Genomic DNA, 16,624 nt, shown 5'->3' with positions numbered 1-16,624 from the left:
TCAGGATAAAAGTCCAAATCCTTAAATCCTTTATGCCCAGCCTTGCCTTTTTTCAGCTTCATCTCCTGCTGTCCTCCCACTTGCTTCAGTCATGCCACAGTTCTTACAGTTTCTGAAATACACCAACCCTTCTGAACCTCCATGCTTTGGCTTTTGCTATTTCTCGGCCAAAATGTGTGCTTCCTGTCGACTGAGTCCATAACTTATTCACCCTACTCATCAGGTTGGGCGAATGAATATATATAAATATATATATATATATATATATATATATGTTTTGCTTTACCTATCTCTAAAGAGTTTCATGAGGGTTTTAAAGAGTTTAGGGGCCAGGCACGGTGGCTCACACCTGTAAACCCAGCACTTTGGGAGCCCGAGGCGGGCGGATCATGAGGTCAAGAGATCGAGACCATCCTGGCTAATACGGTGAAACCCCATCTCTACTAAAAATACAAAAAATTAGCTGGATGTGGTGGCAGGCGCCTGTAATCCCAGCTACTCAGGAGGCTGAGGCAGGGGAATTGCTTGAACCTGGGAGGCGGAGGTTGCAGTGAGCTGAGATCGTGCCACTGCGCCACTGTACTCCAGCCTGAGCTACAGAGCGAGACTCCGTCTCAAAAAAAAAAAAAAAAGAGTTTAGGGTCACATCTTTGTTCCTGTGTATTACTCCATAAAACATATAGACCACCACCTCTGTTGCAGATATGTTCTAGGTGCTAGTATACAGTGAGAAGAGAAAGGGCATGGTTGGAGCTCTCACAGTCTGGTATTCAAATATGAACTGATGAGCGTGTTATTAGTTCTGAGTGAAGCAGCAAAATGTAGGGCTATGGTTCTCTTGTTCACTGCTACATCCCTGGGGTTCAGAACAGTGCCTGGCATATAGTCGACATCCTGAAAATAGTGGTCAAATGAATGAATTGGCTTATTTACTGCTTTGTCAGCTGTGCTTAAGTTTCCCTGAACCTCATGGGGTTGATTGAAAATAACTTCCTTAAAGAAATTTCTCAGTATGATAACCTTTTCTCTCAGTACACATCCTCACAATGGGAAGATTGTAAGCTCAAGTTCATATGAGTTTGGTTTCTTTCTCCACAATGAGTGAGGTTTAATGCGGCCTTGCTGTACACACACACACACACATACACACGCACACACATTCTTGCTTATGCTGCAAATAAGTTTTGTGGAATTTGATTGGGATTGGGATCCTCTCAGGACACATTGGCCTTTGGCTGTCGGAGATGCTGATAGCATCTTGAGACATTGCACTGTCTGCATAAAACCTCTGCAGATGCTTCCCGCATGGAATGCACTAAGAGAGGCCCCCTTGATTGTGGGAACTTTCCCACTGCATTCTGTGGGACAGGAAGCTGACCCCCAAAGTCTAATTCCACCGTCCTTACTCAAGCAAAATTCGTTTCAGTGGGACCAAATGCATTTGTGTGCAAACACACATTTAAGGAATCAGCCCATTAAAAAACATCCTCAAGATGACCATTTATCAGGAAGGAAAGATCTATTTAATATTAATAATGTTCAGTACTGCTTATTGAAAAATATTAGAATTTTACAGTATATACTGTAATATCAATGCTCTATTGCATTTGATGGCTCAGTCTGTATCTCTGTTTGAAAAGCGACTGTTAGGACAGTCTTATGCTGGGTGACTGACTGAAGTGAACGCTTAGGTGTTTTTTCAGCAGTCAGACATCCACACACTGGCCTGATTAAACCCAGCTTCAACTTGCTGGTGACAGCTGATGAGCTAAGTGCATGAGATAACCCAGCTGCACACAGGAGGGGAAAGAGGCCAGGGAAATGTGGGTGGGATTTGACAGTAACTAGGAGTTAGCACTGGGTCTCAGGGACATGGCTCCTGCATGATGTGTGTGAAAGGCCAACATCAGGACACAGTACAAGGTTACTTTTATTTGGGATACTGACAAGAATATAGCCAATTTAAAGAGTGTATGGTAACTGTATCTATGATAGATGGTTGACCTGGTTGCACAGAGCATTCCACGTCAATTACTCTTCCAGGCTTTATACCATCCCTTTTGGAATAGGGAGGGGAGATGCCACACCAGGGATGGTCTGAGTTCTGAAGGGGTGTGTATCTTGCCTGAAGTCTCTGCAGCTGCACAGTGTCCTGAGCTTTCCTGATAGCAACAGTAGCTCTCTGTACACACGGCCTGGGCTGCATGGTCTGGCAGCATCACACCAGCCCTGACGTATGTCACTGTGTGGCATTAGACCGCGTGAATGGGTAGGCAGCAGAGCCAACCAACACAGCTCACGCAATATAACCAGTTTCCCAAGGAGTTAAGGAAACACCCCAAGCAAAAGACCAGAGCACCTTGGCCCAGGGCCTGCCTTCACTTAGGGACGGAACACAGGTTTCATCAGGAAAGGGCAGGTACTCTGTGCCCCAGTTTCCTCATCCTTACAAAGTGGAGATAACAGCCCCTTCCTCACATGTGAATTGTGTAAACCTAGTGTTAGCTATCATTTTGAAGCTTGCCTGCCTGCCTGCCTTCCTTCCTTTCCTTCCTCCCTTCCTTCCTTCCTTCCTTCCCTTCCTTCCTCCCTTCCTCCCTTCCTTCCTTCCTCCCTTCCTTCCTTCCTTCCTTCCTTTCTTCCTTTCCTTCCTCCCTCCCTCCCTTCCTTCTCCTCCCCTCCTTCCTTCCTTCTTTCCCTTCTCTCTCTCCCTCCCTCCCTCCCTTCCTCTCTCCCTCTCCCACACTCTCTGTTTCTCCATCTACACCCCTTATCCCAACCCTTTTCTTTTTTTTTTTACCATATCACTTTTTGGACCTCAAGTGCAGGATATCTTTTTTTTTTTTTTTTTTTTACATCCAAACACATTGCATGTATTATTTAATACAATTTGCCTTTTCTTTCTGAAACAAATCAGATTTGGACCTAAGTACTCATCAAACAACTGGTCCACCACCTCCCTGAGAAATTTGCCTGACCCTAGAGGTTAGTTTAGGTGCTATTCTCTGGTTTTATTGTTATTATAATTTGAGTAACTACTTATGTGGGTTTATTGCCCATTAACCTATTAGGACCTCAAGAGCAGGACATGTTTCTTGTTCGCTTTGAGTCTCCAGCATTGACTCAGGGGAAGTCTCCATAAAGATTTAGGTATGGATGAAAAGAAAATTACTCAGATGCACTTTGACCTGACTCTCAAGATCCCTGAGCAACACGAGTCACTCAACCAGTGTCATCTCCTTCTATCTAAAACCCAGTCATCATAATCCAGGTAACCTTACAATGTGGTTTCTCTAGAGCCTATTGAAATGTTAAAATAGGCCCGCAGACCTTTGCTACTGTTGATGAAGTTTTTTAGGAGTCTATGTACACCAATTTGGAACTACTCCAAAGGACAGTGATGTATGGAAATGCTGTATTCCCATTAAATTTCAAGTACATTTTCAAGAGTACTTTTAAGTAAGGATATTTAAATTGCTGTTATGTGACATTAGTTCTGGAACACATTTCTCTTTTCACAAGTTAAATCCTTAAGTCAAACAGGAATTCTGTGGCTTAGAATACCTTTTAAGTGACCTACTAGTTGAGTCCAGGAAAAGTATAACTTTTGTTGAAATGGAATTTGGTATATCATATTAACAAATGGTAATGTTAGCTAACACTTACAAAATTTTTATTATATGCCAGATGCTGTTTTAAATGTGTTAATCCTTACAGCAACCCTATAAAGACTGGTATACCATCATTAGCATGCCCATTTTACAACGAGAGACTGGAAGCACCAGGAAGGTAAGGAACTTGGCAAAGATTATGCAGCTCATGAAGAGTGAGGTGTCCGGCTTCAGAGTGGGTCTTTTTAACCACCGTGCTGTGCTACCTTAGAGTTGAGATGCAATAGAGCAGTATAGTTGAACATGGTTCCAATTCTCAGCCCTGCCATTTCCTAGCTGTGTAACTCTGGACAAGTCACTTAACCTTTTTGCACCTAGATTCTCCCTTTTAACTAACTGTACTTCCTTGTACCTGTAGGATTATTGCAAAACTTAAGTAGGATTATGGATATGCGTAAAATAGTGCACTTCATGTTCTACAAGTGCAAGATATTAATTACATGGTCCCAGGCCCTCAAAGAGCCCAGCACCAAGTTCCCTAGGCCTAACACCCACTTCTGTAATACCCAATGCAGTTTTATGCCAGTCTAATTTCTACAGAAGGAATTAAGATGAATATCTTTTGAGTTTGAATCATTTTGCCTCAAGAACTCTCTACAAAGACCTCAAATCAACCTAACTGAATTCCATCACCATTTTTTTTTTAATTCTTCTTGATCAAGGCCAGCTTTATGTCACTGGTTAGATGTGAAGTATAAAGGCATGTGTATCCCTGTCCCTCAGCCCTCCTATTGGCATTATTGCCAGCTGGTTCATCTCTGTTTTGAGCACTGCACTCTCCTCAGGAAACCTTTCTAAATAGCCAACACCCATGAGAGGCGTAACATCAGTCCCCAATATATTCATGCGAATTAGTTTATCACATCCTTTCTCAGTGCCAGGATAGTCATAGGAGTGAATTTGGGGGCAGGATTCAGGAAGAGAGGAGCTAACGTGGAAGGAGGTCAGTCAGGGATCAGAGGAAGGTCAAAATGGAGAACTGAAAACTGATAGCTGGCCAAGGACAATACAAAGGAGTGACTGAAGACCCACGGCCATATTATTTTCAGTTTTTTCTATTCTTGACTTTTGGGATTTAATTTATTAGGGAACATAGTGTCTACTTTCTACTGGATGAGTCCTTTCTCAAACAAGTGACAACATACAATGGTTTGTAAATCAGCCTCTAATGCCATGACCAGCATTTAGACTGCAGGACGCTGACATAGTCCTTTTGTGCTTTTGTGATTTTTGTATCCATCAGTCATCTTCAAAAAATGCTTAAAATGATAGTTGTTGTTCTTCAAGTTGTCTTCTCCTATGTACTTATAAATGATACTGAAATATAGTAAGGCCTAAATCTGATATAAGAATATTCTTGGCTGGGCGCGATGGCTCACGTCTGTAATCCCAGCAGTTTGGGAGGCTGAGGCGGGTGGATTACCTGAGGTCAGGAGTTTGAGACCAGCCTGGCCAACATAGTGAAACCCTGTCTCTACTAAAAATACAAAAATTAGCCAGGCGTGGTGGCACACGCCTGTAATCCCAGCTACTCGGGAGGCTGACGCAGAAGACTTGCTTGAGCTTGGGAGGCAGAGGTTGCAGTGAGCCGAGATCATGCCACTGCACTCCAGCCTGGCTGACAAAGCAAGACTGTGTCTCAAATAAAATAAAATAAAATAAAATAACAATAAAGAAAGAATGTTCTTGTATATATTGTGGTTATTTTGCAATAATAATTATAAAGCATAGCTTAAGTCCTTGGATGAAATTTTAACAGCCCCATTGAGTTCCAGGGCTATTGAGTGCTATGTTAATTTCAGAAATGATTTTGGTTACTAACATTTCTGTTGTCGGTTTTGATATGGAATTTCCCCTTTGAGAGCTTCATGTGTCCTCGTGCTGGCGCTAGGTCCAAACCAAACAAGACCTGTGATTATTTAAAGAAGGTACTTTGACTCCACAGTTCATTCATCCTTTACAGATACAAAAATAACACATTGTTTTATCTGTGGGTATAAGAATCCTTTCTCAAAGGAAATAAAAAGAGCAGACAGTTTCCTTCCTGGCTAATTCACCAACCTCTTTAAATCTGTTAAACATAGCCACAGACACAACTTGTTCGCTTGGTTTCATTTCCTAAACTCAGTTTGACAAGATAGGTCAGTGTGAGGGTCCATATGCATCTAACAGGAAATAAAGTCTGAATCTAGGGAATGTTTCATAGCTACCAGGGTGGTAAGAACAATGACTCTAGAAGAAGAGTCCCATTTCAATTATAAAATTACTGAGCAGGTACCGTATTCAGCTGTTGTGAACAGCATCCCAGGATCAAATTTTATTTATTTATTTATTTTTTTTTTATTTTTTTTTTTTTGAGACTCCAAGTCTCGCTCTGTCGCCCAGGCTGGAGTGCAGTGGCGGGATCTCAGCTCACTGCAAGCTCTGCCTCCCAGGTTTATGCCATTCTCCTGCCTCAGCCTCCCAAGTAACTGGGACTACAGGCGCCCGCCACCTCGGCCGGCTAGTTTTTTGTATTTTTTAGTAGAGACAGGGTTTCACCGTGTTAGCCAGGATGGTCTCGATCTCCTGACCTCGTGATCCGCCCGTCTCGGCCTCCCAAAGTGCTGGGATTACAGGCTTGAGCCACCACGCCCGGCCCCCAGGATCAAATTTTAATCCAGTGAACCCAAACTATTTCCATTCAAGATACTGCACTGGACTCATACTTGCAAGCTTTTCTAAGGTCCACCTACTATTAACATTCAAAATTTCTTCCTGTGCAAAATTATATTCTTATATAGACTTGAAATCTGCCTCTTGGAGATTTCACTACCATCTCCCTTCGCTTGGTTCTAGTTATCTTTTCTGGTGTGTCAAAGAATGGGTTCCATGCCTCTTCTGTCCGAAAGCTCCTTAAGTATTTGAAGACAACAATCCTGTTACCCTCATGTGGTCTCTTTTTTGGACTAAGTATCCTCTTCTCTGGCGCTATCCTATTCCTATCCAGGATATAGCTCGACTTATTTGTTTCTTTTAAATATGGGCACAATATTTCAGGTGTGGCTGGGTGAGTGCCAATCACATAGTCTATGTTTTCAGCTAACTACAATTTTTAAGCAAAAAATATTGGATATAGTCATCACTCTTACATAAGAGAGCAAAGGAGAAGGCCAAAAAACTATAAAAAGCAGACACAGAGTTCAAAATCATGGCAGTTGGGGGCAATAATGAACAAAAGAATGGAATATATGTTTACATATTGCATTATATATGCCATATATTATATATATGTGGCAACCAATATAGGCAATTCAAGTGAAAATTACCTCCACTTTTCACAAGAGTAAATGATATGGCTAACAAAGGTTTAGAAACTATCAGTAGGGCCGGGCACGGTGGCTCAAGCCTGTAATCCCAGCACTTTGGGAGGCCGAGATGGGCGGATCACGAGGTCAGGAGATCGAGACCATCCTGGCTAACATGGTGAAACCCCGTCTCTACTAAAAAAAAATACAAAAAAAAAAAAAACGAAATTATCAGTAATGCAGTACTCTTAACATCTGACTTTTCAGAGAAGCATAACATTAATGGGAAAAGGAATCAGCGTAGGAAGTCTAGAGGCATGTAAACGTAAGAGAAATGGAGAAAATAAAAATAACATGATCACTAGAACAGTGCTTTTGCTCAATTTTATCCTAAGTCCTTGCAGACAACTTCCTCAGGCACCTCAGGAATGAGAAGAGCGGAGCAACGGTGAAAATATTCTGAGGTTTACGTGGACTCACGTTTCAGCCTCACCACGTAGTCTTTGTGCAACTTTGGGCAAGTTATTTAACTTCTTTGAGCTTCCATCTTCCCATGGGTAGACTGAAGATACTACTATTGACTGCTTTAGATTCTTACAAGGTTAATAGGATTCAGTATGTCACGTGTCCAGCACAGTGCCTGCACATAAAGGTACTAAATAGATGTTTCGTGCTAAGTGCTGGGCATGTGTATGGGATACAAAGATATGTCAGACAGTACTGTCTCAAAGTTTATAATTCGGTAGGGAAGAGAAGCATATCAACGCCAAAATAATAATAAAAGGCAGAGTAAAATAAGTACTGACTAATGATTCCAGAAGCGGGGAATGAGAGAGCAGAGAATGAGTATCTGCCTCAGCTCTTCATCCTGGAGGATATTCCAGGGCAGAAAGCATTTCAGCTGGCCTGAGAGCACAAGAAGGATTTGGCTGGAATAGGGAATGGAACCTGTACAAAAGACATTCCAGGATGCACTAACATCACAAACAGAGGCCATGCTTGGCGTTATGTGGCAAGTTGGGCTCACCAATGGCCAAAAGACTGACTAATCCAATCTGGAAGGCCCCCCGGTGCTGCTGATCTGGCCTGGAGCAGTGAAAGAATAACAGCAGGCCTCCTGCAGAGCAGACTGCTGGCGAACAGAGGGTGGTGGTTCTGAAGGGAGGCAGAAGAAACTCACAGATGTCGTAAATGCACAATTTTAGGCACACTGGCTTCTGAGAAACCCAGATTAACCTGGCAGAAAAGGGAAGGAAGTCAAGACTTTGGGGAGAACTACAAACATACAAAAACGTCACTGCTTCACACCCAGGCTCCTCCCAGGCCATCAGAGTCCAGCCGTTGCTGCCCCATATTCCCTGATGGAGGGGTGGGCACAGGGGAAGGCAGTCATGGGGTGAGGGGAGGGGAGTCTGAGAAAAGTTCAATTTTCTCCTCCAGTCTGCCACGACTAGACTGTATGAGTTAGGTGAGTCAGTTCAGACCTCTCTGGAGGTTTATCACTGCTCTGTGTATCTCACGGGGTTGTTGGGAGGATATGGGGGAAATGACATTTGCTCCGAGGATGAGTGAGGTCTGCTTGCTCTCTGTGTTCCCTGGCCCGACACGGCCATTCCTGAGGGCTGTATGTCTGGGGTGCCTGTTAAAAGACAGATTAGCAGCCATCTGGGGAAGAAGGTGTTAAACAGATGCTAATAAACTGTTTCTGTATGAGCGAACAGAAAAGTGAACATAATATTTTAGAACAAGGATTATTTGGGAGACAAAACCTTTACTAAAGGTATTTGGGGAATGCTACCCTCTCAGTTTTTCTGGAAGTTTACCAGAGCAGTTTCAGACTTTCAGGGGGCTCTTTAAATCATCTCCTGGTAAAAGAATAGAGATGATGTTCTGTTTTAAAGGGGTTTGAATTCTCAGAGTTAAAATATTTAAGCAATGTAAGTTTCGGGGGGAAAAGAACTGAATTACATTGCCTTCTTCCTAGTTCCTCCCGGCAAAATACTTGCATATTCTGAAGTTGACTGGTTAGCATTTGGAAATAGGCTACTGAACAAATTCCATCTTTTCACATCAAACCTCAATATGCCATAGATAATTTACATCTAAGAGGTGCCAATCTGATATTTTATGATGTTGTAAATTTTATGTTTTGGATGATTCTTAGCATTAGGGAATTGAAATTGAGGTCGAAACTATTTTCCAAATGTAAGCCACATGGCCATAGCCAGGGTAGGATTAGGCTTCTCTGTATTTTGCTGCTGAGCAAACTGTCTGACACCTATAAAGAGGAAGCACTTGGAATATTTTTCTTAAATGTGGTCTATTGATTACGTGTTGCTTCTCTCTGATAAAATATTACAGCGCACTTCATTTTAAAAGCCAGCTTATTAAAGCATTTGGAATAGCAGCATATGTCTAACTCCTGGGAATTAGAAAAGGAAAACAAATGAACAATTTTAAGTGTGCGAGTTCCCTCTCCTCACCTACCCCCCTTCCTTTTCTTCCTTCTTGGACATCTCTCTCACAGGTGTGGACTACTGTGGCCACTCTCTGTGGCAGGGCATCATCACACGGTCAGAACTGGGTTTCCTTTCTTCTGGGAACGACTTTTCCCACAGACACTGTGTTCAGATTTTGGGCTCTCAAGGATGGCCAGCCAGTGTTTTCACCTTCTGCTTTACCAGACAGAACCAGACAGTCCCTTCCCGGAGTGGCAGGGAGAGGGGAGAAGGAGGTCAGGGAAAGGAACAGACTGGAGCGGGCAGCAGCAGACTGGGAGGTGGAAAGTTAAACAAACAGGGAAATAGATGTCTGACCAATTTCTTGTTGCTTTCTTAAGCAGCTGTTTACCTTGAACAGTGAGGTATGCTGAACTTTCCACGGAGCCCTTCTGGTTGGTGGCTTTGCAGTGATAGACACCTTCATCCTCTTCTGTGACTCTTTCAATAAACAGCGTGCTGCTTCCTGGTCCTAAAATAATTCCTGAGGAGTGTGAGATGTTTAGATTAGTGGGCCTGGATGACAAACAAAAAACAGCTACTTCTGTAACACAGCCTTCTTCCTATCATTATGCATTCAGACAAGGAAATCCGAGCTCTAGTGAACCTGGGGCAGGGTTGATTATTTGTTTTCTCTGGGTCCAGGCTTTCTTTTGCTTTTCTTTCCTTCCTTTTTTTTTTTTTTTTTTTTTTTTACAAGCTTTCTAAAAGCACCTTCATCACCCAGCAGAGCTGTCATCCTCAGCTTCGGAGATGCAGATCCACCCACCCTGTAGAAAGAAACGCGAGGCAGCTGCCATGCCCAGCTTGAAAGTTGCAGATATCAAGAAGGCAGCATATCTAATAATAACAACTATCATTGACTCAACGCCCTCTATGTGCTCAGCACTATGTGACACGCTTTCATACCTTGACATTTACAACCAGTCTGTCAGCTAATAATGTCTTTCTCTTACAAACGAGGAAACCTGAGATACTGTGAGGTTAAGTAACTTCACCAAGAGCATGCAGTTTTGACTGAAAGCACATTTGTGGCATATGGGTCAAAGGAAATAATATTTCATTTGTCATAAAGCCTGGTGAGTCAATATAGCCTAGTGATAACGAGCTTGCCTGGGCTGTGTTTTAATCCATGCCTTAGCACTTCAAGCTTTGTCACTTAAGCAAGTTACTTGATCTTTCTAAGTTTCAGTTTCCTTAATCTTAAGATAAAAATGAAAGTAATTCTTACTCTATAAATGAAAAAATAGATGGCAAGCCCATGGCACCTAGTAAATGCTCAGTAAATGTAAGCTTAAGGGTTACTACAGAGCATTGTGTAGTGGAAGGAGCCCCAAGAATTTTCAGACCCCTGAAAGGCTTCAAGACCTTGAAGCTTCAATACCTTGTACTATCACCAAGTGTTTGTTGAGCATTTACTCTGCCATCAGTTCGTGTTACAAAACAAACAGCAGGCTAAGATGTGGTCAGGCTAAGACATGGTATCTGTTGAGAGGGAAAAATTAATTCATACCAAACACACACATATACATTCTCTCTCTCCCTCACATGCTCTCACACACAAGCCAGCAAATAGAAAATGTTTAATGAATGAGAATGAGTGAATGTAGCACAGTATAACTAATTAAGTGGAAAGTCTGGCACAGGGAAGGAGATCAGTAAGGAAGGGTGCACTTGGGGAAGGCTGCACAGAAGAGGTGGGCCTCGAGTTGAGGTTTGAAAGATTGTCAGAGGTGAAGTGAGAAAGGAAAGCATGAGAAATGGAATGATGTAGAAATAAACAGGACTGAGTACTTGTTCCAGGATAGTGATAAAACAGGCCTGGCCAGACTATAGGCTGTATTTCGTTAGTTTAAATAGTTTGTGTATTTCTCCTGATTATGAAAGATGTACTTAATATAGAAAACTTGAGAAACATTTGAAAGCATAAAAAAAGACAATGTAATATTACAAAGCTATGATGATCAAAACAGCATGGTACTGTTATAAAAACAGATTCATCAACCAATGGAATAAGCAAGGGCCCAGAAGTCAACCCAAACATCTATGGCCAATTGATTTTTGACAAGGTGCCAAGAACATGCAATGGGGAAGGGACAGTGTCCTTAATAAATGGTGTTGGGAAAGCTGGATATCTATATACAGAAAAATGAAAATGGACCCTTCTCTTATCCCTTATATAAAAATGAACTCAATATGGATTAAAAACTTAAATATAAGACCTGAAACTATAAAACTACTAGAAGAAAATTTTGGGGAAAAACTCCACGATATTGGTCTGGGAAGAGATTTCTTGGATATGACCCCAAAACCACAGGCAACGAAAGCAAAAATAGGCAAATGGGATTGCATCAAACTAAAAAGCTTTTGCACAGCAAAAGACACAATTAATAGAGTGAAGAAACCAACAGATTGGGAAAAATATTTGCAAATCATACATCAGATAAAGAGCCAATATCCAAAATGTACAAGGAACTCAAATTATTCAATAACAGGAAAACCAATAATCCTATTTAAAAATGGACAAAGAAATTGAATAGACATTTTTCAAAAGACAGATGGCCAGTAGATATATGAAAAAAAATACCATCTCTAATCACAGAAATGTAAATCAAAACCAAATGAGGCCAGGTGCAGTGGCTCACGCGTGTAATCCCAGCACTTTGGGAGGCCGAGGTTGGTGGATCAGCTGAGGTCAGGAGTTCAAGACCAGCCTGGCCAACATGATGAAACCCAATCTCTACCAAAAATACAAAAATTAGCGGGGTGTGGTGGCGCATACCTGTAATCCCAACTACTCAGGAGGCTGCAGCAGGAGAATCACTTGAACTTGGGAGGCAGAGGTTGCAGTGAGCCAAGATCATGCCACTGCACTCTGGCCTAGGTGACAGAGTGAGACTTTGTCTCAAAAAAAAAAAAAAAAAGAAAGAAAAAACCAAATGAGATAGCACCTCACACCTATGAGATTAGCTATTATCAAAAAGATTAAAGATCACAAGTGTTGACGAGGATGTAGAGAGAAGGGAACCCTTATACATAGTTGGTGGCATTATAAATTAGTACGGCCATTTTGGAAAACCATATGGAGCCTCTCAAACAACTAAAAAGAAGACTGCTATATGATCTAGCAATCCCACTACTGGTTATCTCTCCAAAGAAATTGAAATCAGTATGCTGAAGAGATGTCTGCATTCCCATGTCTATCGCAGCATTATTCACGAGAACCAAGATATGGAGGCAACCTATGTGTCCATCAATGGATGAATAGATTTTTAAAATTTGATGTATATACACAATGGAATACCACAGCCATAAAAAATAACAGGAAATTCTGTCATTTATGACAATACGGATGAACCTAGAGGTCATTATGTTGAGCGAAATAAGCCAGGCACTGAGAGACAAATGCGGCATGATTTCACTTATATGTGGCATCTAAAAAAGTTGAACTCATAGATGTTAAGAGTAGAGTGATGGCTACCAGAGGCTGGGGTGGGGAGACTTGGATACAGGAAGAGAAGATATTGGTCACTGGGTACAAAGTTACAGTTAGATAAGAGGAATATGTTCTGGCATTCTATTACACAGCCAAGTGACAACAGTTAAAAATAATGCGCACTTCAAAATAGCTCGAAGGGAGGATTTGAAGTGTTCCCACCACAGAGAAATGATATTTGAGGTGATGAGTATGCTAATCAGGCTTATTTGATCTTTACCATTGTATACATGTATTAATATTAAAACATCACACGGTACCCCATCCATATATGTAATTATTATTATTTGCCAATTAAAGAAATGTAAATGGTTGAGCGCAGTGGCTCATGTCTGTAATCCTAGCACTTTGGGAGGCTGAGGTGGGTGGATCATGAGGTCTAGGAGTTTGAGACCAGCCTGGCCAATATGGTGACACCCCATCTCTACTAAAAATACAAAAATTAGCTGGGCACGGTGGCTCGCACCTGTAGTCCCAGCTACTCAGACGGCTGAGGCAGAAGAATCGCTTGAACCCGGGAGTTGGAGCTTACAGTGAGCCAAGATGGTGCCACTGTACTCCAGCCTGGGTGACAGAGCGAGTCTCCATCTCAAAAAAAAAAAAAAAAGAAAGAAAGAATTGTAAAAAACGCACAAACTCCAAACACCTACAATCTCACCTCCCAAATGTTGTTTCTTTAGTCTTTCTAAAGTGTACTTTCTGAAAATACAGTTTGTTCATTTATATAACAAATATTTTTTTAGCTCCTACTACGTCCTAGACACTATTCTAGATACTGGTGATACACTGTCAAACAAAAGAAATCCTTGCCTACAAATTCTAGTTTTGGGAAATTACAAAGTAAGTATCAACAGATTAAGGTAGTAGACAAACCAGGGGATACAACAAAGAATTAAGTATGAACAAAAGATCCGAGGGATGGAGACAAATTATAAGGGTAATAATGTATATTTTCATAAGAAGGGAAATAAATAGCAAGAGTGGAGAATGAGCAGTATCGTCTAAAAAGTAAAAAACACAAAACCTTGCTGATTTGATAGATGAAAATGATTGTTTTAATTTGTATTTCTTTGAACATTTTTTCATGTGTGTATTAGCCATTTTTATTTCCAAAGACCTGTTTTGAGTAGGTGACTGGAAAAGGTGAATTCAGATTAAGGAAAGCTTTGAAATCCTGGTTGAGGAGTTTCAATTAAATGTAAAAGGAAAGGGAATCATGAAGATTTTTTTTTTTTTTTTTTTTTTTTTTTTGAGACGGAGTCTCGCTCTGTCGCCCGGGCTGGAGTGCAGTGGCCGGATCTCAGCTCACTGCAAGCTCTGCCTCCCGGGTTTACGCCATTCTCCTGCCTCAGCCTCCCGAGTAGCTGGGACTACAGGCGCCCGCCACCTCGCCCGGCTAGTTTTTTGTATTTTTTAGTAGAGACGGGGTTTCACAGTGTTAGCCAGGATGGTCTCGATCTCCTGACCTCGTGATCCGCCCGTCTCGGCCTCCCAAAGTGCTGGGATTACAGGCTTGAGCCACCGCGCCCGGCCATGAAGATTTTTGAGCATAGTGAAAGCGACGTTTAAGGACGTTTAGTCTAGAAGGAGAATACAGGCTGGACTGGAATGAGGAAAGCATAGCATCTGCAAGTTCTGCTCATCAGTTGTAATTCAGGCAAGGAATGATGAAGTCTCAAACCCGGATGGTGGGAACTTCCTGCTTGACAGGAAGTGTAGAGGAAGAAATGGAAACAGACACTTTGTAGAAACAACCTGTAGGACTTGGTGCTTTACTGGATACAGCAATAGAAAAAGAGAGAGATGAGTCCAAGCTGATTCCAATATTTTAAACCTAGATAACAGGAAAAAAATGACAGTTCTTCCCCATAACCTTGGCTAAGTCACTTAATCTCTTTGGGGTTATTTCCTTATCTGTAAAATGAGAATAATACCTGCTCCACCTATTTCATGATCAATTGAGATAACTTAAATGGAAGCATTGAAGCTTTGAGAAGTATAAGATATAGTATAAGTGGCAATCACAGAAAATAAAAGTGTGGCTGTACAGTTGCTCGAGGTCAATGAACATTTATAATAGCAGCTGTCTTGCTACCTACAATCATGACAATCATCTCCATTGCAGCAGATCTGAAACTCAGCCAATTTTCTGTCACTCAAATCCCCAACTCATGCCTGCAATCCCAGCACTTTGGGAGGCTGAGGCGGGCAGATCGCTTGAGTCCAGGAGTTTGAGACCAGCCTGGGCAACATAGTGATACTCCATCTCTACTAAAAATTGACAAAAAAAAAACAAAAAACAAAATACAAGGGGGCTGGCACCATGAGCAAATAAAGTTAAAGGACTTGGATTCAAGGAGAGCATGTAATTATGAAAGGTGAGAGATAGTAGCCAGGATGCTCATGAGCTAACATCGTCTGGCACAGATTCCTCTTTCTAGTCCATGAAGGAGAGGAAATGGGGTGAGAAGGTGTCCAAATTCAATGGGCAAAGCTCTTCTTTCTGACATGCCCTCTATTGCACTATAACAAACGACACAGAGACACTGATGCGTCCCCATCAGATAGGCCACTCAAATGCTCAGAACTGTCATCAGGCCCTTGCTCATCCTCCACTCTTGCTGTTTATTTCCCTTCTTTCAAAAATAAGCAGTGATTACCTTTTTAGCTTGTCTCAGTCCTCAGATCTTTTGTTCATACTTAATTCATTGTTGTCTCCCCCTGTTTTCTCTAATACCTTAATCTGTTGATATTCACTTTATATTACTCAAATCCTAGGATACAGGCTCTGTTCTGCTGAGGAAAATACTTTTTTAAAGGGGTTCTATTTTTAGTTTAATTTTAATTTTTTTGACTGTGAGCACTTTCAAAAATTTTGAAGTGCAGGAAAAGCATAACCCATGTGTCAACCATTAAGATGATCAGGGGTCAACATTTTGCCATGTTTGCTTAAGACAGACCCATTTCTCTCTGTCTTTTATATGAAATAAGATTTATAGATACTTTATCCTTTCCTTTACCCTCTCTCTCCAGAGGTACCTGAAATTGGTGTGTAAATTCTCATGCATGCTTTTGTACTTTTTCTACATACATACGTATCTCTACAGAACACAGACTATTATTTTGTGTGCTTAAAAATTCAAAATAACAGGTATTATAGATTATGTATCCTTTTCAACTTGATTGTTTTCCAATTCAGCAATGCTTTTATATTTATCCTTTTTTTTTTGGAGATGGAATGTTGCTGTTGCCCAGGCTGGAGTGCAGTGGTGCAATCTCGGTTCACTGCAAACTTTGCCTCCTGGGTTCAAGTGACTCCTGTCTTGGCCTCCCGAGTAGCTGGGATTACAGGTGCCCACCACTGCACCTGGCTAATTTTTGTAATTTTGTAGAGACAGGGTTTCATCATGGTGGCTGGTCTTGAACTCCTGACCTCAGGTGATCCACCAGCCTTGGCCTCCCAAAGTGCTGGGATTACAGGTGTGAATCACCGCGCCCAGCCCATGCTTTTTAATTGATGGCAAAATGATTGATGTGAAAATGTATCTTGTTGTGGTTTTAATCTACATTTCCCTGATTACTAGTCAGGCAAAATATTTTTATTGGCCATTCAGGTTTCTCTTTTTGTGAATTGCCTGTTTCTATCCTTTGCTCATTTTTCTATTGTCCTAT

General features: G+C 41.5%; 1 protein-coding gene and 1 long non-coding RNA gene across 2 annotated transcripts in view; one reads left to right on the top strand and one right to left on the bottom strand.

The window, feature by feature from the left end:
- Positions 1 to 16,624, bottom strand: part of FLT1 (fms related receptor tyrosine kinase 1) — a 196,781-nt gene that overhangs the window by 45,086 nt on the left and 135,071 nt on the right. Inside the window, exon 15 of the mRNA XM_023208745.1 lies at positions 9,809 to 9,940. Within this exon, the coding sequence (XP_023064513.1) occupies positions 9,809 to 9,940 (132 nt within the window). The remainder of the gene's footprint in view (positions 1 to 9,808; positions 9,941 to 16,624) is intronic.
- Positions 1 to 16,624, top strand: part of LOC111540454 — a 67,713-nt gene that overhangs the window by 12,024 nt on the left and 39,065 nt on the right. The window lies entirely within an intron of this gene.

This window comes from Piliocolobus tephrosceles, chromosome X, assembly GCF_002776525.5.
Source record: "Piliocolobus tephrosceles isolate RC106 chromosome X, ASM277652v3, whole genome shotgun sequence".
Lineage (NCBI taxonomy): Eukaryota > Metazoa > Chordata > Mammalia > Primates > Cercopithecidae > Piliocolobus > Piliocolobus tephrosceles.
Note: the sequence above shows the minus strand (reverse complement) of the source record. Positions and strands in the feature narration are given on the sequence as shown.